Source organism: Bubalus bubalis, chromosome 9, assembly GCF_019923935.1.
Source record: "Bubalus bubalis isolate 160015118507 breed Murrah chromosome 9, NDDB_SH_1, whole genome shotgun sequence".
NCBI classification, from domain to species: Eukaryota; Metazoa; Chordata; class Mammalia; order Artiodactyla; family Bovidae; genus Bubalus; species Bubalus bubalis.
The window spans coordinates 41,822,205-41,845,858 of NC_059165.1; the positions used below are offsets into that span (position 1 = coordinate 41,822,205).

Below are 23,654 nucleotides of genomic sequence, written 5' to 3' on the forward strand. Positions count from 1 at the left end.
TCGCTTCTGTTGTGTCTGACTCTGTGCGACCCCATAGACGGCAGCTCACCAGGCTCCGCCGTCCCTGGGATTCTCCAGGCAAGAACACTGGAGTGGGTTGCCATTTCCTTCTCCAATGATATACTACTTGTATCTTTTTAATTAAGTTTTAGTCAATGATAATACATGAATATATATTCCTTGTAAAAAATTCAACATTTCATATACAGCAAACGTCTCTGTTGCCCTCTAATCCTAGCTCCCTCTGTAATACCTAGAGAAAAATGACTGAACTATAGGATGATTTTCCCAGATTTTTTTCCCCCAATGCAGGGTTATTTTGTGGGCTTTGTTTGTTTATTTTGCTTGTATGGCATAATGTGTCTTATCAGGGAACTCTCTTTCTTTCTATTCATTGTTATGTCTTTCACCATTTTCTATGTTGTATGTGCAAAGACACCTTCATACTTTATTCTTTTTGACTGTTACACAGTCCTCCACTGGACGGACCTTCCAGTTTAAATGCCTTTCCTCTACGGACATATATAATCTCCTTCCTCCCTTCCTCCTCCTTTCTTTCTTTTTTTTTTCTGTTATTAGTCCTCCTGTTTAATAAGAATAATCAATATGTCATTTAAATATTTATTCTGGCTTCATAAATTAAAAAGTTCCCAAAAGCTCCTGCCTCATTCTAATCTCAGAAAGCACTGTCTTATCTTGGGGATTTCTCCAGCTGTCTAAGTAGAAAGCAGAGCTCACAGCCTCCCATGTGGCTCATGGGATCTTAGTTCCCACTAGGGGTTGAATCTGTGTCCTCAAAGTGGAAGCGTGAAGGGTCCTAACCACTGGACCACCAGGCAAGTCCCAAGCCCTGATTGTTGCTATGTCTCCTCCCACTCACAGTCCCCTAAGGCCGACGATCAGTACTGGAAACCCATGCTTTTGTTCTTTCACCTCTGCTACTGATGTGCTGTGTGACTTCAGGTGAGTTGCACCCTCTCTGACTCTCCTTTCCTAACTTATGCATAGAGGAGGTTAGGCCATATAAACTGTTAGGGTCTCTCTTAGCTCTGAAGGCCTTTGATGTGAGTGTTCTGTTGACCGCAGTGGTACCTGCAACTGACCATGCAGGCAGGGATGCCTGAGACAGGATTTCCTTTCCTCGTAGCCCCGTCCACAGTCTGCCTCTTGGGGGTCTGTACGTGGGAAGTTAACTGATGCTCCTTGTGCAGAACAGTGCTCATAAGAGACACTGGGAACTAGGGCCTCAGGGACCTGCCCACCCCCCGCCCACCTGCACGTCTCCTCATCTTCCTGAGGCCTTGAGTGGTTTCTCCTGTGTGTCTTGTCCTTGTGACTTCTGACGGCTATGTTGCCATAGCAACCAGGCCCGCTGAACCATGTTTAAAAACCTGTTACCATGAAGACGAACACTTAGTCCATTTTGAGGAGAACAGAGAGGCTATTACTCCCCACAAAATAGACTGTGTTTCAGGGACTGTCAGGCGGGAAGGGTCCAAGAGAACAGCTGATCCAGATCCCTGGCTGCAGAGACGAGGCACCGATGTGGACAGGGCCGGCTCGCCGCAGCTCACACGTCCAGAGGACAAACCCTCTCGGGCTCTCGTTCTGAGTTTGTGCTCTCATTGCTTCCTTACTGCCTCTACCTTCACTTCACCTCCTTCCAAATTCCTACTCCTCCTGCCCCTCTCTTTCTGTGCCTCTAAGATGACCCTGCCAAACTGGACAATTGCAAATAGCCTGGCACTTCACTCACCTTCTGGCTGCTTCTTCTCCAAACAGCAAAAGGGCCTTTAAAACAATAAATCAGAATCCGCTCCCCTCCAACCACTTACAGCATCCCAAGTCTTCCCGAGGCGCCCCCTTGGCCCAGGACTGAGGCCCTGGCCTCTCCCACCTCAGCCCCAACCTGATCCACTCTGCTTCTTCACACCAGCTCACTCCAGGGTTCTCAGCATTTCTCAGAGACCTCATCCTCTCCAAAACCAGCACATGCTTCCCAGCACCTGCGACTCTCGAGCTATTCTGTTTCCCTGTTTATTCTTCCACAGCCCCTACCCTCTGCACTCACATCTCTGGTTGTTTACCGCTTCCATTGTCACCCTCTCTGGAATAAAAATGGTAATTATTTGTCTGTCTTATTCATGGCCACTGACCTGCCACTTAGGGATGCACCCGGCAATGAGCAGGTTCTCAATACCCTTCTGCTGAATGTGTGTGTGGACAGAGGACAGCAGGAATGGATGCTGAAAGATGTTCCTGCTGCGTCCTGAGGACCATGCCTTTCCTTCCACAGTGCTGCCCATTACCCTGTGCCTAGCTGGCCAGGCCCACCTGTAGACGCCTTACGGGACCAGAGCCGAGTGGAGAGCACTGGGAGGGTGTGGAGAATGCAGACTCCATGAGCAAGCTGCGAACAAGTTCTGTGTGGTCCCAAGACGCAGAAGCACAGGGACTCATGTTTTTGCCCATTAGCATAATTCAAACCAATTGTTTAGCTCTTACTTTACATGTCTTGGGGCTTCCCTTGTGGCTCAGCTGGTAAAGAATCCGCCTGCAATGCAGGAGACCTGGGTTTGATCCCTGGGTTGGGAAGATCCCCTGGAGAAGGGAAAGGCTACCCACTCCAGTGTTCTGGCCTGGAGAATTCCATGGACTGTATAGTCCATGGAGTTGCAAAGAGTCGGACACAACTGAGAAACTTTCACTTTCATGTCTTACCTCCTTTCAGCCTCTAAACTGCCTTGCAGGGTGAGAATCCCTGTTTTCCATGACAACAAACGAAGAAAGTACTATGTGCTCTCCCCTCAGCCCGGAACAGCTGTCCCTGATTCTCCATGAGGCCAGTTCCTGATCAGTTTTCAGGCCCCCTTCTCAGGGAGGTCCTCCCCCACCCTCAAGACCACACCACAGGTGTTCCCTCCTGACCTGGCAATCATCCCTCACAGCACTTGCTCTGACGGTAAACACATCGTTTCCGTGTAGACACTTTTCAGGACAGGTCTCCTCTCCACCACCCAGGACACTGCACTGCACCTCCCAGTGCAGTGCCTGGCCTGTGGTTGCCAGGAGTTATCTTGTGTCTGACGGGTGAATGGAAACCCAGACTCTGACAGACTGCCGGGGCCCTGCTGCTAGTGGAAGGGGGGCAGTGGGGGGAAGGCCAGGCCCCTCTGACTCCAGGACCTGCTTCTCCCAGTATCTGGGTGTCAGAGAGGTCTGAGTGGAATGGACAGAAGTGCATGCCCGCCCTGGAAGAGCACACAGTTGAGTGGCAGGGCTCCCAGGTGGGATGCGCTCGAGGGGCCTCGGGCATCTGTTGGGGTGGGGGGACCCTTCCAGCCTGGAGACACACCAATTCCTTGGGGCTCAGAACTCACCAGAGCTTGCTCGATAAGCAAGCAGAACAGGATGGCATTGCCCACCTCCCTCAGGCTCTGGAACACGTCAGTCTTGAGCTCTGCGTATTCGATGATGTCCTTCAGCTGGTGGTGAAAAAACTCCAGGATCCCTGGGAGGTGCAGGGGGAGGGTTAGTGGGAGGGTCATGCTAAGCACTGTATCTGCAATAGCTCATGTAACACTCATAAAAACACCCTGGACCAGGCACTGTGACCTCTCTTTTCAGACGAGGCTCAGAGAAGGTAAGTGGCATCTCCACAGTCACACAGCCAGTAAGCGGGGCAGCTGGGAATGAAAGCTAGAGCTATTGGCCCCAGACCTCTCCTGCTCTGGCTCACACTGACCCAGCACCCGGCATCTTGGTAGTTAGGAAAAACACCTGGTACTAAACTCATAGTCTCCACCCTTCCCCATCCCCCAGGCTCCAAACTCATTCCAGGTGCTGTCACTATCAGGGAGGGGAAGACTGGCTGACTTCTCTGCCCAGAGACTGAGTGGTGAAAACTCCTATTTCCTGACTTACCTTAGAAATGCCACGTTACCCCACGCCTGGGGCGTCAGTCTCCTCCAAAGAGGCACATGGAGGAAGGAATGTGGATGTGCTGAGCTAAGGAAGACCTTTACAACTAAACCTCGCTGCTCACAACCTAACGGTTCTCACATTTGTGGACCTCTTCCAGCCTCCGGGCAGTGCTGTGAGGCAGGCCCAGCAGGCACCACTTACGTTCACTGATGGAAGACGATACTGTTTTTATCAGGGGGATTAAAAGTGGCCCAGGGCAATTTAGTGGCAGAGAGAGGGTGCAAACCCAGTGTTGTGACAGTCTGCTGCCACATCGGAGAAGCAAGAACTTCAAGGTAGATTGCCAGAGCCCCCTTCCACCATGGGATGGGTCTGGATTATTTTCCTATCACCACACCCAGCTCCTGGTTCCCCATCACCCACCTGGGGAGCCATACTCGTGCCGGGGCAGACGGCATATCTTGGGCATGACCTCGATCAATGTTTTCACGTACTGGAGGATAGTCCCTTGGAGCTGACAAAGGAAGAGTACAAGATGAGTGAGTAATCCACGGCTGCTGCATATGAGTGTCTCAGGGCTGAATGCTGGGCCAGTGGGGGTGTACAGGGGTTCAGCTGAGACCTGTGGATAAGTGCTATGGATTGAATATCTGTTCTCCCCCCGAATACATATGTTGAAACCCTGATCCCCAGTACAGTTGTATTTGAAGATGGGGCCTTGGGAAGGAATTAGGTCATGAGGGAGGAACCCTCATGAAGGGATTAATGCCTTAAAAGAAGAGAGGAGAGGGAGCAAGAGAAAGACACTCTCTGCCATGTGAGGACACAGGGAGAAGGCAGCTGTCTGTGAAGGAGGACGGTCATTACATGCTGGCTCTGTGCTCTGGACTTCCAATCTCCAGAACCATGGGCAATGAACATCTGTCACTGAAGCCACCCAGTCTATGCTGTATGCGTCAACGTATGTGTCCCAGCGTCCCAAGCTCCCTAAGAGGACCGGCAGATCTCTCCTAAGGGAGTGGGCTGGCCCCATCGCCCTTTGTAAGGGAACGTGGGCCTTTATAAGACAGAAAAGGGGACACTCTCATTATCCCCTTGGGCTCACAGACTTCAAGGGGGGGCAATTTCTAGGCATGGGGTCCTTCCTGGGGTTGGGGCACTTACACGAGAGCTAAATTAAGATCTAAGATGAAATGGGACCAGGGAGCTATGAAGATTGACACACAATCTAATTTATGCACAGAAAATTCATGGTTCATTCATCCCTCCCGTGTCTGTCGTAGACACCTTTAATCAATTACCACATTTTCTTCTTTAAATTTAGCTTCACAACCTAGAACAACCCCTCATTACATATAGTCGCTACCAGAGGACTAAAGTTAGCAGACGAATTCTGCTTGCTATTCCTGACATAGATATGCTTTATTTCTCTTTCATCATCTCAAACTTTCAAGAAAATCTTATTTAAATGTTTAAGCCTTGCTGCAGCAGTGTCCTGGTTAAATGAATGCTCACATGACCATACTTCGTGTGGATATAGAATGATGGCAAAGGGATACACAATTCTAGGCCAGGATCAGTGTGCAGCAAGAAATCCCAAGGGGAAGAAGTGTGGTGACTGATTAGTGATATCTGCCAAGGGTGTGGGTGGAAAAAAACAGCAGCACATGTGTCATGGATTTGTCATGCTCAAATTAGATAATACAGCACAGGAGGTGGGTATGAGCAGTCATTGCATGCATGCATGCTAAGTCACTTCAGTCCTGCCCAATCTTTGTGAGACTCTTCGTGACCCCATGGACTGTAGCCCACCAGGCTCCTCTGTCCATGGAATTCTCTAGGCAAGAATACTGGAGTGGGTTGCCATGCCCTCCTCCAGGGGATCTTCCCCACCCAGGGATCCAACCTGCGTCTCTTATGTCTCCTGCATTGGCAGGCAGATTCTTTACCACTAGTGCCAGTAGGCCTTAAAGTCAAAGTCAAGATTGCTGAATTCAGTTAGCAAGTTCTAGGAGTAAGCTTGGCATCAGAAAAGAAGAGGCAAAAAAGCGCAGGTCAGAAAATGCATGAAATGTTACAGGGTGATAGGTGAGAGGAATCAGGGGACAAGGGCAAAGCAAAGCATTCCCTGGGTGATTCCTACAGACAGAGCTGAAGAGCCTGTTACTGGATTTTTCAGGCCAGGTAAAAAGTAAAAGCAGGCCTCATTGCTCCCCACTGGACCCCTCCCAGGGCCCCTTCCTCACCAAGCTTTTGACGATCTTCAGCAGTTCCTCCATGACCACAGCAATGCCCTGGTAACCGAGGAGTCTGCAGATGGTCTTGAAATGTGGGGGCCCCACAAAGTTCCTGTAGGAGCTGTAGATGTGGCTGTAGGCGATGTTGAGAGGCTGGAAAACAGAGGATGTGGCCAAGTCAGTGGCAGAGAACTGAATGCACACTACATGAGTCCTGGCAGGAGGTGTTTCAATCATAGAAGGACAGAAGCTTGATGTCCTTGTTCTCTCACTGGGGAACCCCTATGAATACATTTTGCAAGATGCTACTAGAGAGTGGTGGTCACTGACCACAGGATGGAGCATCTGATGGGGCAGCAGTTCCCTAACAGAACAGGAGAAAGGGCCTCCAAGCAAATATCTTTTTATAAAATAGGACTCATGCTACACTTGACTGTCCACACACAAACCAGGACTTTCACACTTGAGCCACAGGGCGAGGGTAAAACAAATGCTTTTCTTTCTCTAGGGAAATTTTCAATGCTAGGAACTGGCTGGAAGAACCGTGGTGAAACCTCAATAGCTGATTCATCGTTGCCTTCTTTCTACTTTGAGGTGTCTTCATCTATCACAGGGCGGGGTCTTGAGAACCAAGAGCCCTTGGGGGCAGGAGACCTCTGCCGACCACGTTGGAAAACCATACAGGAATTTTGAGCCTCAGTTTCTTCATCTATGAAATGAGTGGGTTGGATTAGAATATTGGTTTTGAAGCTTTTTGAGTAGCAAAAAAAAGAAAAAAAGATGTCACAGAAATAAGTACAGGAAACAGACAAAAGCTGAGATGTTCTGATTGGGTGTTGGTTGAGGGCCCAGAGCCCTGACCACTGAAGGGCCACCTCCACTGTCCTCTGGACCCAATGAGATGCTGTTGCTGAATTAGTGGAATCTCTTTAAGGTCTTTCTGAGAATACAGGATCAAAATAAAGGGCTCTGAGTTGGTCTCACTTAGCTAGGTGAGACACTGAAGTTATCATTGACTTTGTTTTGAAATGCTGCCACTTATGGACCACCTCATGCCAGGCTGCATGAAGCCCTCCAAGTGCATTTTCAATTAATTCACACAACCCATGCATGTGATCTGTGATCTGTACAATTCTAGGCCCCATTTCACAGATGAGGGAACTGAGGCTCAGGGTGGTAAGTAGCTTGCTCAAGGTCACACAATTCATAGGTAACTGAGCCCTGTCTGAACCCAGGTGGTTATGATCCCAAAGCCCATGTTTTTAACCTCTGCCTACAAAGGTGAACTTTGGAAGCAGAATTATTACATAAACCCTAATTTTTTTTTTTTTTTTTTAAGAAAAACTTCACTTGTAAACTTAGATTTGAGTACAGTTCTCCTATCTGGAATTGTAAAAATCTTGTATACAGAGCATGCAAATATGTAAAGACCACATCTGTAATCTATTAGCTGGCTAATTAGAAATCCTGCTGCTGCTGCTGCTAAGTCACTTCAGTTGTGTCTGACTCTGTGTGACCCCAGAGATGGCAGCCCACCAGGCTCCCCCGTCCCTGGGATTCTCCAGGCAAGAACACTGGAGTGGGTTACCATTTCCTTCTCCAATGCATGAAAGTGAAAAGTGAAAGTGAAGTTGCTCAGTCATGTCCAAGTCTTAGCGACCCCATGGACTGCAGCCTATCAGACTCCTCCATCCATGGGATTTTCTAGGCAAGAGTACTGGAGTGGGGTGCCATTGCCTTCTCCAATTAGAAATCCTACATGAATTAAAAAGGAACTGTGATGGTGCTTCTGGAGTTCTGCAAGATTCTCAGCTCCGTCTGGAGCCATCAGGGAAGATTCGATTATGTTCAGCCTAGGTTTTGCATCAAGTATGTTTTACTATATTCTAAACTTCACAAACAAGCATCACAATCATGGTACCCTCTAATAAGAAGGATACACGAGGAACACAATTAGAGTGTCCACTAATAACAAGAATTCGTGAGGAATCACAAGCCCACTCATCCAACAGGCTGAATAACAGTTCTCTTGCTAAGTTAATGCCTATATATGGAGAGGCTTGGAGTTTGAGAGTGGAGAAGGAAATGGCAACCCACTTCAGTATTCTTGCCTGGAAAACCCCATGGACAGAGGAGTCTGGTGGAGTCAGACATGACTTAGTGACTGAGCATGCACACACAGAGTGTGAAAAAACAGCGCTCTGCACTCAACACTGGTGTGTTGTCACAGTAAAACTCTGCCTGAGCCTGGAGGAGGGACACCTTGTAGGTAGTTACTAAAGATTTCTAAATGGGGTAGGGCAGGAGGAGTTTATGTGGGGAGGGAAAATATAACTGATTCAAAAGCATGATGTTCACAGAGGGTGATGATCAGCAAATCCTGGAGTATATGTATTGTTGAGTTTGATATAGTCAACCATGGAGCCAGGCCATATAACTTTCTGTGTGTGGAGCAAACCATTTTAGTGTCTCTGTAACAGGCCACCCTGCCAAACAGGCAGGGACCAGAGAGAGGGGAGTGAGGTACCAGGGCACACGTGGCAGAAGGTAATCCCGCTCCCAAGTGAGTGCATCTCAGCTCTGGCTCTGTAACCAAAGCCCACTCCATAGTTTCCTGCCCCCTCTCCAGGGATGAGAGTGGGGAAAACAAACAGCAGACACACCATGGCTTCCCTCTGGTGGTGGCTAGATGATGGAAATGTCCCATACATTGACTGGGTTCTTGACTACACACATGTATACACTTGTCAAAACTCATGAAACTATATGTACACATGATCTGTGCATGTTATTGATTAATGGTTGTGCTCTCATCCCCCAATTTTTTTGTTGAAATCTTAATCCCTATTGTGATGGTATTAGGAGGTGGGACTTTGGGGAGGTAATTAAGTCATGAGGGTGGAGTCCTCATCAATGAGATTAGTGCCCTGGGAGGAAGACACATGAAAATGCTCTCTCCCTCTCCCTCTTCCCCTCCCCTTCCTCTCTCTTTTTCCCTCCTCACCTGCACCTCCCCTCTCTTCTCCACATGTACTAGGAGAAGAAGGCTATCTGCAAACCAGCAAGTGGGCTCTCATCAGACATGGAATCTGCTGGCACCTTGATCCTGGACTCCCTAGCCTCTAGAATTGTGAGAAATCTTTGCTGTCTAAGCCACCCAGTTACTGTATTCTTGTTACAGCAGCCTAAACAAAGACAGTGCATTTTACTGCTTATGATTATACTTCAATAACAAAAGTAAATTAAAAAGCCCACTGGGGTACGTCATAGTCCAATTCACTTCCCAATATTTGCTTTCAAAGATTAAAAAACAAAAACCTGATTTGAGTTTCCTCCCAAAGAGGCTGCAGCTTGAGCCTGCATGGGCACGGGAGAGGGATGGCTGGGCTGCGCTCACAGTCCGAGGGGTATCACATGGACTCATCCCCTGGGGAGCTTCCTCCTCACCCTCCCCACCTGGAGCTGGGCCTCTCCTCTGAACCCAGTGAAGCTCTGAGCATATTCAGTGTCTTTTTCAGATATCCTGTGAAGGGAACTTTTGAACAGCGTGGAACTTTCAAATGGATATTCCTAGAGGGGACAGAAAGCAATCAGCTACTTTCTTCCCCTGTATGATTCTCTGACTTCTTTTCTTGCTTTGTCTGAGTCCAGAGTTATTTACTGGGGTGAGCACACCTGAGTTCAAATTCCAGTTCCATAAATTTACTAGCTAGATGATCCTGAGCAAATTATTTAAACTCTCTAAGCCTTGGTAGCTCAGACAGTATAGAATCTTCCTGCAATGCAGAAGACCTGGGTTCAATCCCAGGGTCGGGAAGATCCCCTGGAGGAGGATGTGGCAACCCACTCCAGTATTCTTGCCTGGAGAATCCCATGGACAGAGGAGCCTGGTGGGCTACAGTCCATGGGATCACAAAGAGTCAGACATGACTGAGTGATTAACATGTTCACTGTTTTTTCACTCCCTAAGTAAAGATAATACCAACTCTGGGAGGATTGTATAAGATTTAAATGAGGTGACATACATACAGCTCTTAGCATGGTACCAGGCACGCTGGAAGTACCGGCTGAAATAACTGCCCTTCATATTCCTTTCCTTTGGTAACTGGAAAGGAAAGACTAAGAAAATACAGCTTCCTGATCAAATTTCTCCCAGATGCTTTGGCTATAGTCACGATTCTCTGAATCTGGAGAGTATATCTATGGGGTAAAATTTCGTACAACACAGTGTATCTCCTACACGGGGACAGATGTGACGGGGCAGAGTCGATACCAGCTGATGGAAGATACCAAAAAAAACATGCAGGTTTTGCTCAATATTTGGAACATTATAAAAACAGGAGCTGTCCAACAACAGACTGCACTGAGTGGAGACTGAGACATGTGACACAGGAGGTTGCTCTGCCTGGGACAGAGGGTGGGAATAGATGTGCTGTTAACTCCCCCCACAGGTGCAAGCTCCACTGCGGTCTTCCTGTGCTCATCCTTCTTAGCAGCCTCCTTAGCCGCCACTCCCACCCACGGAGCTTCTAACACAAGTTTCCCTTGGCACTTCCTGGCAAGCACAAATAAAAATGTAGTTGGGTAGATGGAAACCCTTTAGCAGCTCTCTCCAGAGTTCTAAGCAGAGAAGAAGAATTTTGGAATTGTTTAATCACACACAGGGCTGAAAAAAAAATCCCCCTTACAAACCCACACACAGGAGGCTTCTTGTTGACATTCCTCTATTACTCTTGGATTCTGGTCTGGACCATTCAGGCCTCAGTTGATGGCCCAAGCTCAGGAAGGACTAGCATGAAATGAGTAGAATTCAAATCCTCCTTCTAAGTGAACAAGGTCCCCTCATTCCCCAACTGCTGCCCCCTACCCCGACACACCACACCCATGCAGGAGGAAACACACACACACACACGCATGCTGGGAAGTACATGCACACACACACCCACAGGGCACCCATCTGACCTGCTGGCTCAGTAGGAGGCTGGGCCCTATTGAGAAAATGTGGGAATATGGGAGCCGGGGCATTTTCTGAGGTTTGGCAAGGAAAAACAGGAATGCAACATGACTTGAGACATTGGAAACTTGCTACAGATCTCTTATATAGAACCAATCCTGCTGACTGACTTGGGCTACAATCAATGCCTGCATTTAGAAACTACATACCTTTAGAAACTACATACCTTTAGAAACTATGTACCTTGTTTAGGATGTCTTGCTTAAAATTAAGCTTGGTTAAAACCATCTTGCTCAGAATAGATACCTTTATGAGATCTCAAGAAATAATCCTGATTCAGGAATTGGAGCCATAATATCAATGTGTGATATATATGCATATTTGTTTAAAAGTGAAATAGCATTTTAAGGAGAGGAAAAAAAAGCTGAGTTGATCTGGCAGATTCTGGGAACTGTAATATCTCTATAAGTGGACTTTTAAAAAAATTGTGGTAAAATATTCATAACATAAAAGCTACCATTTTAACCAACCAGAAGTGTTGTAGATGGATTTTAGTCATCAAGCGTCTGTCTTCACCAGATGATAAACAAGACCAACCACTCCAAACAGGGAAGCCTGTTTATTTGGCAAATCAAATTTGCAAGCAATTTGCATCTCTCCTTTCTGGAATCACAATTGCTGTTTTCAGAGATCCCAAGAGGAATTAAAACTGTTTCTAATTTCCTGTTTTACTTACAATTTCTCTAATGTTCCTTGAGCAATTTGAATGCCATCAGCCCACCAACACAAACATAGCTCTCCAATTCAGAGAGGGAGAGAGCTGGAGCTTCACTCTAAAACCTGCAGGTAAATGAGGATGCAGGTAAATGAATAAAACAGTAATGGCATCCTTGTTGGGAAGACCACAGAATGAGATGATTGAAAGAACTGATAAATCCTAAGTTACAGGTTCAAATCCATAGGAGGGCGTGAGTAAAAATGCTCATGTCTGTCACTTTTTGACGTCTGGTGAGCCATAGGGCTGGTTCTCCAACATCAGGGTGTCTTTTTGGTCTTCTTGGCTCAGAGTTTGAAAGATCCAAGTAGAGACCTTAAGAAATAACTCTTCTCCTGTTTTCTGTCCCATGAATAAAGTCTTTTGGAGAAGGCAAGAGGGAGAACAGGAACCAAACCCTCCTGTTCTGAGATACCCTATCAACACGACAATATCTAGAGTTGCCAAAAGTTTTTTGGAGGAAACCAATGATGCTGCTTTTTAAAAATTCTGTACTCATAAGATGATACACAAGTGTATCATAGTTCCCTGTTCATGAATGTTTTTACATAATTCCCTTGTAATTGTCCATTTGTATTTGTTTCTCCATGGCTGCTGTAACAAATTACCATAAATCTTATGGCTTAAAACAACAGAAGTTTATTCTCATAGGTCTGGAAGTCATAACCCAAAATCAGTATCACTGGGCCAATGTCAAAATCAGCACAGCCACACTCCCGTTAGATGCTTGAGGCAAGAATCCGTTCGTTGCCTCTTCCAGCTCTGGTGGCTGCCAGCATTCCTTGGGTGGTGGCTGCATCACTAATGGCAATCTTCAAATCCTTCTGCTGAGATCTGGCCTTCTCTTCTGTGTGTGTAGCCTTCCTCTGCCTCTCTATTATGAGGACCCTAGTGATGGCCTTTAGGACTTGTCCTGATAAACCAGGATAATACTTCCATCTCAAGATTCTTTACCTGAGCATATCTGCAAAGCCATTTTCCCAAATAAAGCAACATTTCCAGGTCTAGGATTAGGATCTGGTATCTCTGGGGACCATAAGCAGCCTTTAAGACCAGGTAATGCAGGTACAATCATCCCCATTTAGCAGAGGATAAAAGCCCAAATGAAGGACTTCCCTGGTGGTCCAGTGGTTAAGAACCTGCCTGCCAGCACTATTTACAATAGCTAGGACATGGAAGCAACCTAGATGTCCATCAACAGATGAATGGATAAAGAAGTTGTGGTACATATACACAATGGAATATTACTCAGCCATAAAAGGAACACATTTGAATCAGTTCTAGTGAGGTAGATGGACCTAGAGCCTATTATACAGAGTGAAGTAAGTCAGAGAAAAACAAATATTGTATATTAATGCATATCTATGGAATCTAGAAAGATGCTTCTGATCAGCCTATTTGCAGGGCAGCAGTGGAGATGCAGACATAGAGAACAGACTTATGGACAAGGGCCGGGGAGAAGAAGGAGAGGGTGAGATGAATGGAGAGAGTAGCATGGAAGCATATACACTAACATATGTAAATAGACAGCCAATGGGAATCTGCTGTATGACTCAGGGAACTCAACCAGGGCTCGGTAACAACCTAAAGGGGTGGGAATGGGTGGGAGGTGTGAGGGAGGTTCAAAAGGGAGCAGACATATGTACACCTATGGCTAATTCATATTGATGTATGGCAGAAATCAAACTAATATTGCAAAGCAATCAATCAACTAAAAATAAATATAAACTAAAAAACAGACAATAGTAAAAAGAGATTTCATCTTCTTCCTATGCTTAATAAATATTAAAATATATAAAATCTTACACTTCATATTCACTTTTAAGAGTATTTTCCCTAATTTCCTTTTCCTAGAGTATATATACATGATCACCTGTTTGCTTATTATCTATCAAATGATATTTATCTTGATTATCTATGTTATCATCACTTGATTTTCTTTGAGAAATACTGTCCAATAATGTTGCAATAAATAATATGTGTGTGTCATTTAAAAAAAAAGAAAAAAAAGCATCCACCTGCCAATGCAGGGGACACGAGTTCAATTCCTGGTCTGGGAAGATTCCTCATGACTCAGGTCAACTAAGCTCATGAGCCACAACTACTGAAGCCGGCATGCTCTAGAGCCCATGCTCTGCAACAAGAGAAGCCACTGCAATGAGAACGCCATGCACTGCAATGAAGAGTAGTCCCCACTCGTCGCAACTAGAGAAAGCCCATGCACAGCAATGAAGACTCAGTGCAACCAAAAAAAAACCTTAAGGAAAGTCAGAAAGCCCAAGTGAAGTGAAGTGACTCTCCTGCAGTGAAATACAAGATGATATTCTGCCATATCTACCAACTGCCAAAATAACAAAATTCTTCTGGACTGGGGGATAAATAATGTTGTATAGCCTGGGAGAGGTGCCACAGAGATAAGATAGCAGGGTAGGGGCAGGAAGTTGGGTGGCGCTGCTGATGGTGTTGTGGGGCCAAGGCAGATTCCCCTGCTCGGGCCCCATGTGAAGTGCTGGCGCCCAGGTATGGAGCAGGCTGAGATGCACCCAGCCTGCTGCAGCAAAGCCCTGGTTTCTAGACCCCAAGGACTATGGCTTCATGGAGAGGCACTGCAAGCATAGAATGAATTTCCCTGAGGTCAAATCAGGGCTCACACTGGGGCACTGTTTAGACACCAACAACCAAATCAAACAAAGATCACACCACCAATCTCCAAAGACCAAAACACAATTGAGAAGTTATTGGTATAATTTAAGAAATGATTTGTGCCACAATCTATATCACTTGGGAGGCTGTTTTATGATAGAACTCTACAATTCACTTAGAGAATAACTTTTTTTTTTAATGTTTTGACCCATATACTAATTTTGGTGACCAGTTGCTAAAGGTTTTTTACATTTAATATTAACCCTAACCCTAAGTGTCACGAACCTCTGTCCATAGTTCATCAGGCACTCTAGCAGATCTAGTCTCTTAAATCTATTTCTCACTTCCACTGTATAATCATAAGGGATTTGACTTAGGTCATACCTGAATGGTCTAGTGGTTTTCCCTACTTTCTTCAAGACCAACCTAGATAGCATATTCAAAAGCAGAGACATTACTTTGCCAAAAAATGTCCATCTAGTCAAGGTTATGGATTTTCCACTGGTCATGTATGGATGTGAGAGTTGGACTGTGAAGAAAGCTGAGCACCGAAGAATTGATGCTTTTGAACTGTGGTGTTGGAGAAGACTCTTGAGAGTCCCTTGGACTGCAAGGAGATCCAACCAGTCCATTCTAAAGGAGATCGGTCCTGGGTGTTCTTTGGAAGGAATGATGCTAAAGCTGAAACTCCAGTACTTTGGCCACCTCATGCGAAGAGTTGACTCATTGGAAAAGACGCTGATGCTGGGAGAGATTGGGGGCAGGAAGAGAAGGGGATGACAGAGGCTGAGATGGCTGGATGGCATCACCGACTCGATGGACGTGAGTTTGAGTGAATTCCAGGAGTTGGTGATGGACAGGGAAGCCTGGCGTGCTGCGATTCATGGGGTCGCAAAGAGTTGGACACGACTGAGCGACTGAACTGAACTGAACTGAACACAACCCTAAGTGACACAGCTCTTAGGCAGGGGAACCTGGACTCCAGACTCCGGAAGAGGAAACACCTGTGGACTGTATTTCTCAAATGTAGCTGATTTTCTCCCTGCTTCTACCTGCTACTTTCAGGTGACCGGATATTCCCTCTGAGATCTTTTAGTTCCTTGCCTGTTCCCATCACCCTGGAATCCACCAAACTGCAAAGTCCTGTCCCCAGCTCTCAGAGAAGTCAACCACAAGGCAATGAGCTACTGTTGACCACTACTGACTAAAGATCGGCCCAAAGTGGAGATCGGCATCAAAGAGGCCGGTTGGGAGCTTGGTGTCTGGACCAACAGACCTCAGTGCAGGGACCTGCTCTGCCACCGCCTAGCTTTGTGATACTTGTCAAGTCAGTTAATCCCTCTAAGCCTCAGTTTCTCCCTTTATACAATGATGGTAAGAGGACCTACCTCAAAGAGTTCCCCATGGGTAAAATGAGAAAAAACATGTAAAACACACCAAAATGTTCTCAGTGGTTATTTCTGAGCAGTTTGTGTTTGACTACTGTCTTTGAACTTTTTGATACTTTTTAACACATTTTTAAAATATAGCTGTTTTAAGGGGAGAAAGAGGGAAGGAAGCATCATGCAGATGGCACATCTTGTCCATCACAGCCTCTGGATGAAGCTACAGCCAACTTAGGCAATGGCTTGTGTCCACGGACCTTGTCTTCTAAATAATAAGAGCCATGGGGTCACAAAGAGTCGGACACGACTGAGCAACTTCACTCACTCACTTACTCACTATTCCTAAGCCCAGCACTACAGAGATGGGTTCATCTCACTGCTCCAACATCATCAAGCAGGTTGTATTAATATTTCCCTTTTACAGAAGAGTTAACCAAGGCCTAGGACAGTCATAAAATTTTTCCAAGGCCTTAGAGGCAGGATTTGAACCCAGCCTGGGGTCTTCAGCTTCCGGGTGGCAATCAGTTTTGGGGCCAGGGCATGCCCTCGCAACTATCCCTTCACTGCCACCTTCAGAGAGGGAGCAGGGACCCCGCTTTTGGCTGGTTTCCTCTGCAGTGACTTACTGCTGGTGTAAACCAGCCAGAGGCCCCCAGGCCTGACAGCTGAAGAGGCCACCGTTCGGGTGACTGCAGAAGGATGACTTTACCCCGAAGGTGGAGACAGTGAGGAGCTTGGCTGGGTGCGATCTTCTGAGTCAAGGGTGCCCATGTGACCTGTCTACCTACAAGGGCTCACTGGGTGCTCTGGGTGCTGCTGGTGAATGGTGACGAGCCAAGGCAGCAGGATGAGCCCTGGCTTTGGAGTCAGGGTTCCTTGGACCCGGACTCCCCTCTTGGCTCTGCCACTCATCAGTCCCCCGGCCTGGGGAAATCTTTTCTTCTCTCGGGATCTGTGAACCAAGAGGACATCTAGACCGCACATTCTCCCAGTGTCTCAGCTTCTCAAATAAAAAGCTCAGTGTGAAAAATGCCATCCAGGAGCATTAAAAATAAATTCTCGTTTTTGGTGGCAAAGGCTTGAGCTTCATCTTGTCACTCCACAGGTCCCCTAACTCTGGTATTTTTATTCTTCTCAAAATAACCTTTTCAAAAGGCATCTGCAGACTACTGCACTGGCCTATCTGAGGAGGACACTGCGATGCTCTGCAGGGACTCACCGTTAGCACGCATCACAGCAGATTCCAGCCAGACACCTGGGAAGACTGAATGTCACAGGAAGCACAGAGCAAGTGTCTAATTGATGGACACCCGGCATCCCGACACCCCACGTCTCACAGAGACCCTTGGACTGGGCAGGGTCTGTGACTCACTGGGCAGCTTTTATAACTTTTTGAGTATCACTGATGTGAATCAAAAGGAGACCTTCATGGGTTCACTTGGATACTTTGGCCAAAAACCAAGAAGAAAAAAGATGACTTTTTAAAAACACCTAGCTTGTGTTTTATTATTGTGTTATATGATTCAGGCCTAGATCCATCTGAGCAAGGGCTGCTGTAGCAAATTACCAGAAACACGATGGCTTCAAACATTAGGAATTTAATCGCTCACAGTTCCGGAGGCCTGAAATCAAGGGGCCGACAGGGCTGTGCTCCCTCTGAAAGCTCCAGGGGAGAACGCTTCCTTGCATCTTCCAGTTCCTCCTGGCTTCTGGCAGCATCGTTTCAATGGGCTTCTGTCCTTTGCCTCTCTCTGTGCATAACTCCCCCTTTCCTTTCTCTTATAAAGACACCAATCACTGGAATCACCCTAAATCCAGGGTGATAACACATCTAGGTCCTTAACTAATTAAATCCACAAAGTCTCAACTTCCAACAAAGGTCACATTCTGAGGTTCTAGGCAGACCTGAATTTGGTGGGGTCGGGGTGGGGAACACTCAAACCAACTCAGGACAAGTGTCCTGATGGTTTAGCAAGCATGCCTCACATGGGCTCAGGACTGGGGCAGGGGTGGTACTCATGTTTTCTATCTGATATCTGGATCCAGCCCAAGCCATTAGCCTTACAGATGATGAACTGAGGCCCAGAGAATAAAAGCATTTTGACCAATGTCATGTAACTAGGTAAAGCCTCAGGAGACAAGAATAAAGAAATAAGAGGACGCAGAGGTGGAGTGGCGGTGGGTTGGGTTGGGAGGGGATGAGGAGGTAATCATATCTTTACTTGTGGGAAAACAGAGAATGGCATCTTCGCCTTTGAAACCACTGTCCAAAGAAGGTCTGGATGAGGGATAAAAATGATAACTAGCTTATTAGAGAGATAATTTAGGGGCCTTTGAGGAATTAGTTTCATTCTGAGGATCAACATGGAGAGGACTGTTTGCCTTTTTTTCGGCTGAAGGAATCAGAGCTCCTCTCAATGAGCAGAAGCCTTTCCAGACTGAAACATCGTGCGTACAGATGCCTGCTGGTTGCCATGGTGAATGATGCTGATCTGAAGAAATGAATAATGTGAGCGTTGGGGGCGACAGTACAATTACTCAGACAGTGGTGAGAGAGACATCAAGGAGAGCCCAGAGAGCCCAGAGCAGAGGAGGGGAGAAGGCAGCATCCTTGGGCTCTGATCCACTCTGACTCTGAGGGGTGCCTAACAACCGGATCACTGCAAGCATCAGGTAAGGGGCATACATGGCTCTTCTTGGGAATGGAAATGGCTTTTCTTTTCATACTCTGCTTGGAGGAGATTCAGGCAATGGTAATATTAGTAGCTAAAAATAGGGGGGATTGAGAGACAGAAGAACAAATACAGGGAGACATCTAATCCTAAAATGCCACATCTTGACAGAAAGCTTTTTAAAATGTCTGCTGTAGAAAACTCAGTCTGCAAAGACAGCCAGTGCAGATGTGAGAGATTCATGACAAGAAACAGGATTCCCAATCACTCCTGATGGAAGGGTTTACGAGGGCTATTGCTTCTGTAGCACAAGTAATGAATTAAGCTCTTTTCATTGTGGTCGGAAGTATATGCGTAGAGACGTGGCAGGTATTGGGATGGGGTAGACGGGTGTGTATGAGAAGGAGACCCACGGAGGGAGCACAGGTACTCAGTGTCCTCTGCAAAAGACTCTCTTCCTGGAGGGATCTGAGCACCCCTGCCTCGTCCCTTTAATTCCCCATTTTTCTGGGAAAACATTTCAAGCCAAATGGCAAGGAACTCATTCCTCTTCCTGAGCATTATAGTTTACTGTCATCTTTAGATAAGAAAATCAAGCACTGAAGATAACTTACTGCTGGGCACCTTTCTGCACCTTACTTCCTCTAGGAGCAAGGGCATGAGAATAGGAGGTTGGAGGGAGGCAGGGAGGAGAGAAAGCAGCTCATGAGGACCAGTCTGGCTTAGTATCCAATTCAGGTTAAAATCTGATCAACTGTTTTTTGTTTTTGTTTTTTTTTACTATGCTGCTGCAATCAGAAATGAAACCTCTGTCTTTCATAAGAGAGAGTAGGGGCAGAAGACTGGGCTGGGTGATACCTATCTATGAACATACACAGGTTGAGTATGGCTGTCTCTGGAATTTTGGCTCAAGGGCAATTCAGCGGAGAAGAACTGAATTCTCCCAAATACACAGAATTAAAAAGAAACTAAAAAGCTTGAAGATGACGAACCCTTACCAAAGTGAGAGGGAGGCAGTCAGAAGAGAGATCATTTGATGTGTTGGAAAAAGCAGCAACCCAGTCTTAGTACCAGCACCTCATTTTGTGATAACATTCTACTACTAAACCTGGAAATCCAGAGGTTATGTGGCTTCAGGTCTTGTTAGATAATGGCTTCTCTTAGATTGCTCGTCTGTAAAATGGGAATCTAGTTCAGAGGTTGTGATGAATAAAGCATATTTGTTACGGTATGTTGAGCTTCTAGCATGACCTGTGACATAGCAACTGCTCGCTAACTGTGGCTGGTGATTACCACTGTTAACAGTCACAGAACCAGCAGTATCAAATAGGAGCAGCTCTGCTGGTATTTGGAGCTGATTATCTTGACCTGCGAAACTAATTTCCTGGGTAATTCTGCTTTGAAAAAAGCAAACAAATGGACAGGACACAATCAGAGGCTTTGGGGAGAAATGAGCTGTCCCTGAGTGACTGATGCAAAGCGCCTCTCGCCACGGGCAACAGAACTGCGAGGCTAAAAACACAGTGGCCAGAACGTTCTAGATGAATGAACTCACAGCACTTGGGGCAGAAACAGGAGGTCTAGAGGGAAATTTTGGAGGTCACAGGCCCATGGTGACTAACACAGGGACCCTGAGGCTGTGCTTGCTTCTCCTTCATTCCTTTTTCTTCCCTCTCTTCCTTTTTTTTTTTAAGGTCTGGGAACCATGTTGTATTTAAGGATTCTGAGACAGGGCAGCATGGGGCTGGGGGATCTGGGTGCATCTTTTCTAGGCCTGCAAGCCCCTGGCTTTGGCATGAGATGGCCCTGATCTGAACTGCGGTTCTGCCATTCCTCAGCTATGCCCAGCTGAGTATTGTCACCTCTTGGCCTCCATCTCTCAGTCTGTTAAACGGGGGCAATATTAGTCTCCATGTTGAATACTCAATGCACAGTGGCTGTGATTATCATAAATCAACACTTAAATGAGGACATGTCACTCTTGACTTTGATTCTGGTTTCAGAATCGTGATGAACATCAAGGTTGGGAACGTTTCTTATACGGGAGCCATCATTTCCTGGTCGTCCTCGGAGCCCTGCCTGGAGGACTATTACCATATTATGTATAGGCCCAATTGGAACAGCATCTTCTCTGGCTATCTTCGCTACAGCTTCCATCACGAGGAGAAGGTGCCTCGAACAATCAGCTCCTTGGTGCTGGAACACCTCACCCCTTCCACACTCTACTTCCTGTGCATCAGCTGCAAGAAGATTCTCTTTCCCTACAGGCACTACTGCACCATGTTCCACACCCTGGATAAGACTCCACTTGCCGCTGGAAGCTCCCTGGTGGACCCCCAGATCTCGCTCTGGGTGCTGATGGCCATTCTGCTGGCCTGCTTCACGGCAGTCTTAGCCTTCATCTGCCTCCAGTTCTGGTGCATCCGGTGCCACGAACCTCGATGGTCTTACAGAGCGGGCCACATGGAGGAAGCCAATGGGCTGGTGAGATGGCCAGAGGAGGCCCCGGGGCTAGGTCAGGGGGAGGAAGGCCTGCAGGGGCTCCCCCTGGTGGAGCTGCCACACAAAAACTCTGGAGAAGATGCAGAACCAGAAGCTGAAGCTGCAGCAGTGGAAGCCGGCCAGCATGTCCCCGATGCGGGTGCCTTGCAGAGGGAGGGAGGTGGTCAGGCTGCATTGCCTCGTTTTGGGTAGTGAGAGGTGGGGAGGAAGCAGCCCACCTCATGTAGCTTAAAGGACTCCATGCAATAGGTCTCCTGTAAAAATGCATCTGTAGACTACCCACTCATCTTCCCTCAAATGACTGAGCTCTTGTGAACTACTTGGTTGGATGAGTGCCCTTTGACAAAGCCTTTCAAGCTGGAAAACACATACCCCCATGGTGGGCAAGGGGAGGAAGATGCCATCTCTTAGGAGGGTCCATCTAGAGCAGCAGGGCTCAGTTAGAAAATAAAAGCATTATTTTAAAATTAAAACAACCATGAGTATATTATGGGTTAGAAATGGAAACTGACATGACTGAAATAAAACACACTTCAAGGAAATTGTTAATTGAAGATAGGCTCTTTAGTTACACTTTCAGTCAGCTGAGGCAAATGTCTAGGCTCCTTTACTGTTACAGCAGTGCACACCAAAATACTCTAATTCAGCCAATTACACACAACTTGTACCCCGTCTTCACTTTTTTTTAACCCATAGACTATCCGTACTATTATTAACAATGCATTTTCTTTATATTGAGTCATTTAAAAAACTTATTTTAAAAGGAAGCCCATGTTATTCCCCAAATGAAAAGCCAGCACACTTCTGCTATAATAAATAGAAGAAAAGAGACCTAATAAGCAGAATGAAAACAAAATCATATTAAATTTGACTTGGATACTATTACTGTCTAAGGACTCTAAGCTCAGGGCCTGCTCTCTTTGATAAAAAGGTAGATTAGCAATTGTTGGAGAGCTATTAAAGACATTTTGACACCAACTCAAGACTTGCTCCTTGATATCATCATCAAGGTTTAAAAGAGAATAGAAAAGGGAGTCCCTTTGTGAGCCACTGTTGATTCATGCCATGCCTGTCAACTGTCCACAAGGCTGTCTGGAAGGGTGCCTTGAGAGAGCAGCCTTGACCAGACTGGCTGCTCTGGAGGAGACACCTGCTCTCTCTCAGCATCAGCCTAAGACTTTCTAAGCCCCAGCTTCCCACCTTCAGGCCCGAGTGATGGGCACTCATCTTTATTCCTTACCTTCCCAAACTAGGGCTCCCATACCTAGAGGAGCACCTTGTCTAACCAGGTTACACTTATCCAGTCACTTCTTCTAAGTCCATCTGTGCTTATGTTGTGAAAAATGGTGTCAGAGGTGGCCAGTTTTCATCCGTCACAAAAAAGAACCTAGGCTTTTTAGCTGTTTCTGCACTCTTTCCATGGCATTCTCCCACACAAACCTGCAGGCTAAGAGACAATCTCCTACATACGTCAAGGTGTTGGTGAATCTGTGTGAAGGGTGATCCCCTGTGCTCACCCCCCAGGGTGGAAACAGAACTGGAGGAGGGTGGAGATGCGTCTGCTTCAGTCTCTGCTAAATCTCCAGCATGGAGACCCTGCCTAGCATGTTCTAGGGCTTAAGCAATGTCTGTTTAACGACTGGCAAAGGACTGAGGTCCAGAACAGACACTGCCTGTGTCAGGATCGGCATTGTGATCCAAGCAGCAAAGAGACAGGACGAGACCTCTCAGAGGTAGTTTTGGCCATCTGGGATTTCCTTCAAAGTTCCACCTTCCCAACTGCTTCCTGGCTGCAAATCCCTCAGAGTTATGGAGCACAAAATCCCAGAATTGCAGGACGATATGACAGTGAATCAACCGAGAACAGGAGGAGATGTGACGCCAAGACAAGGAGACCCTCTCACCTGTTTCCCCATTCCCACCCAGAACCCAGCCCCGCCAGGTCTGCGCTCACCCCCAGTCTTGCTAGTTGTGAACAAATAAAGATGAATATATTCATAATTGTTTCTGCCTGGACCTCACTGCTGCCTCTTTATCTCCACACTTCTTGCCTTTCTGATTCGGGAACACTTTTCTATTTGCTTTTGCTCACTAGTCCTCTCAGAAGTAGGACACAGGCAAGACCACTCACCTTGGACCCATAGAGGTAATAAGGCTGGACGTTGGCAGGTTTATCTCTCTGCGGTTCTTGGGTGAAAGGAATGGCAGTTCGGACAAAACTAGTAGGAGAAAAGAGATGGGGCAGGAGTTAACTGGGTCCTAATATTATTCTTCACGGATTACAGAGTGGGAGCCCTTCCTGACCAGGGGCAACCACACTGTTTCTTAGGCGGTTGCCTATACACTTCTTGTGACAAACTCCCATTTAACCCCTGTCTCCTTTTCATAAGGGCACCCTGGTGGCTCAGATGGTTAAAGAATCTGCCTGCAATGCGGGAGACCTGGGTTCAATCCCTGGGTTGGGAAGACCCTGGAGGAGGGTATGGCTACCCACTCCAGTATTCTTGCCTAGAGAATCCCCAAGGACAGACGAGCCTGGTGGGCTACAGTCCATGGGGTCGC

The 23,654-nt window shown here is 46.7% G+C and overlaps 2 protein-coding genes across 5 annotated transcripts in view; one reads left to right on the forward strand and one right to left on the reverse strand.

Annotated features, from left to right (window-relative positions):
* CYFIP2 (cytoplasmic FMR1 interacting protein 2) overlaps positions 1-23,654 on the reverse strand; it is a 135,101-nt gene that overhangs the window by 36,500 nt on the left and 74,947 nt on the right. For all 4 annotated transcript variants that reach the window (XM_025292335.3, XM_025292334.3, XM_025292336.3 and 1 more), the window contains exons 23-26: positions 23,224-23,311; positions 6,171-6,314; positions 4,348-4,438; positions 3,381-3,511 (exon numbers count right to left, since the gene is read on the reverse strand). In XM_025292335.3, the coding sequence (XP_025148120.1) occupies positions 3,381-3,511; positions 4,348-4,438; positions 6,171-6,314; positions 23,224-23,311 (454 nt within the window). The remainder of the gene's footprint in view (positions 1-3,380; positions 3,512-4,347; positions 4,439-6,170; positions 6,315-23,223; positions 23,312-23,654) is intronic.
* Positions 18,454-21,284, forward strand: FNDC9 (fibronectin type III domain containing 9). Its single transcript, XM_006075871.4, has 2 exons — positions 18,454-18,591; positions 20,594-21,284. Exon 2 carries the CDS (start codon positions 20,601-20,603, stop codon positions 21,282-21,284), a length of 684 nt encoding a protein of 227 aa, XP_006075933.2. The 5' UTR covers positions 18,454-18,591; positions 20,594-20,600.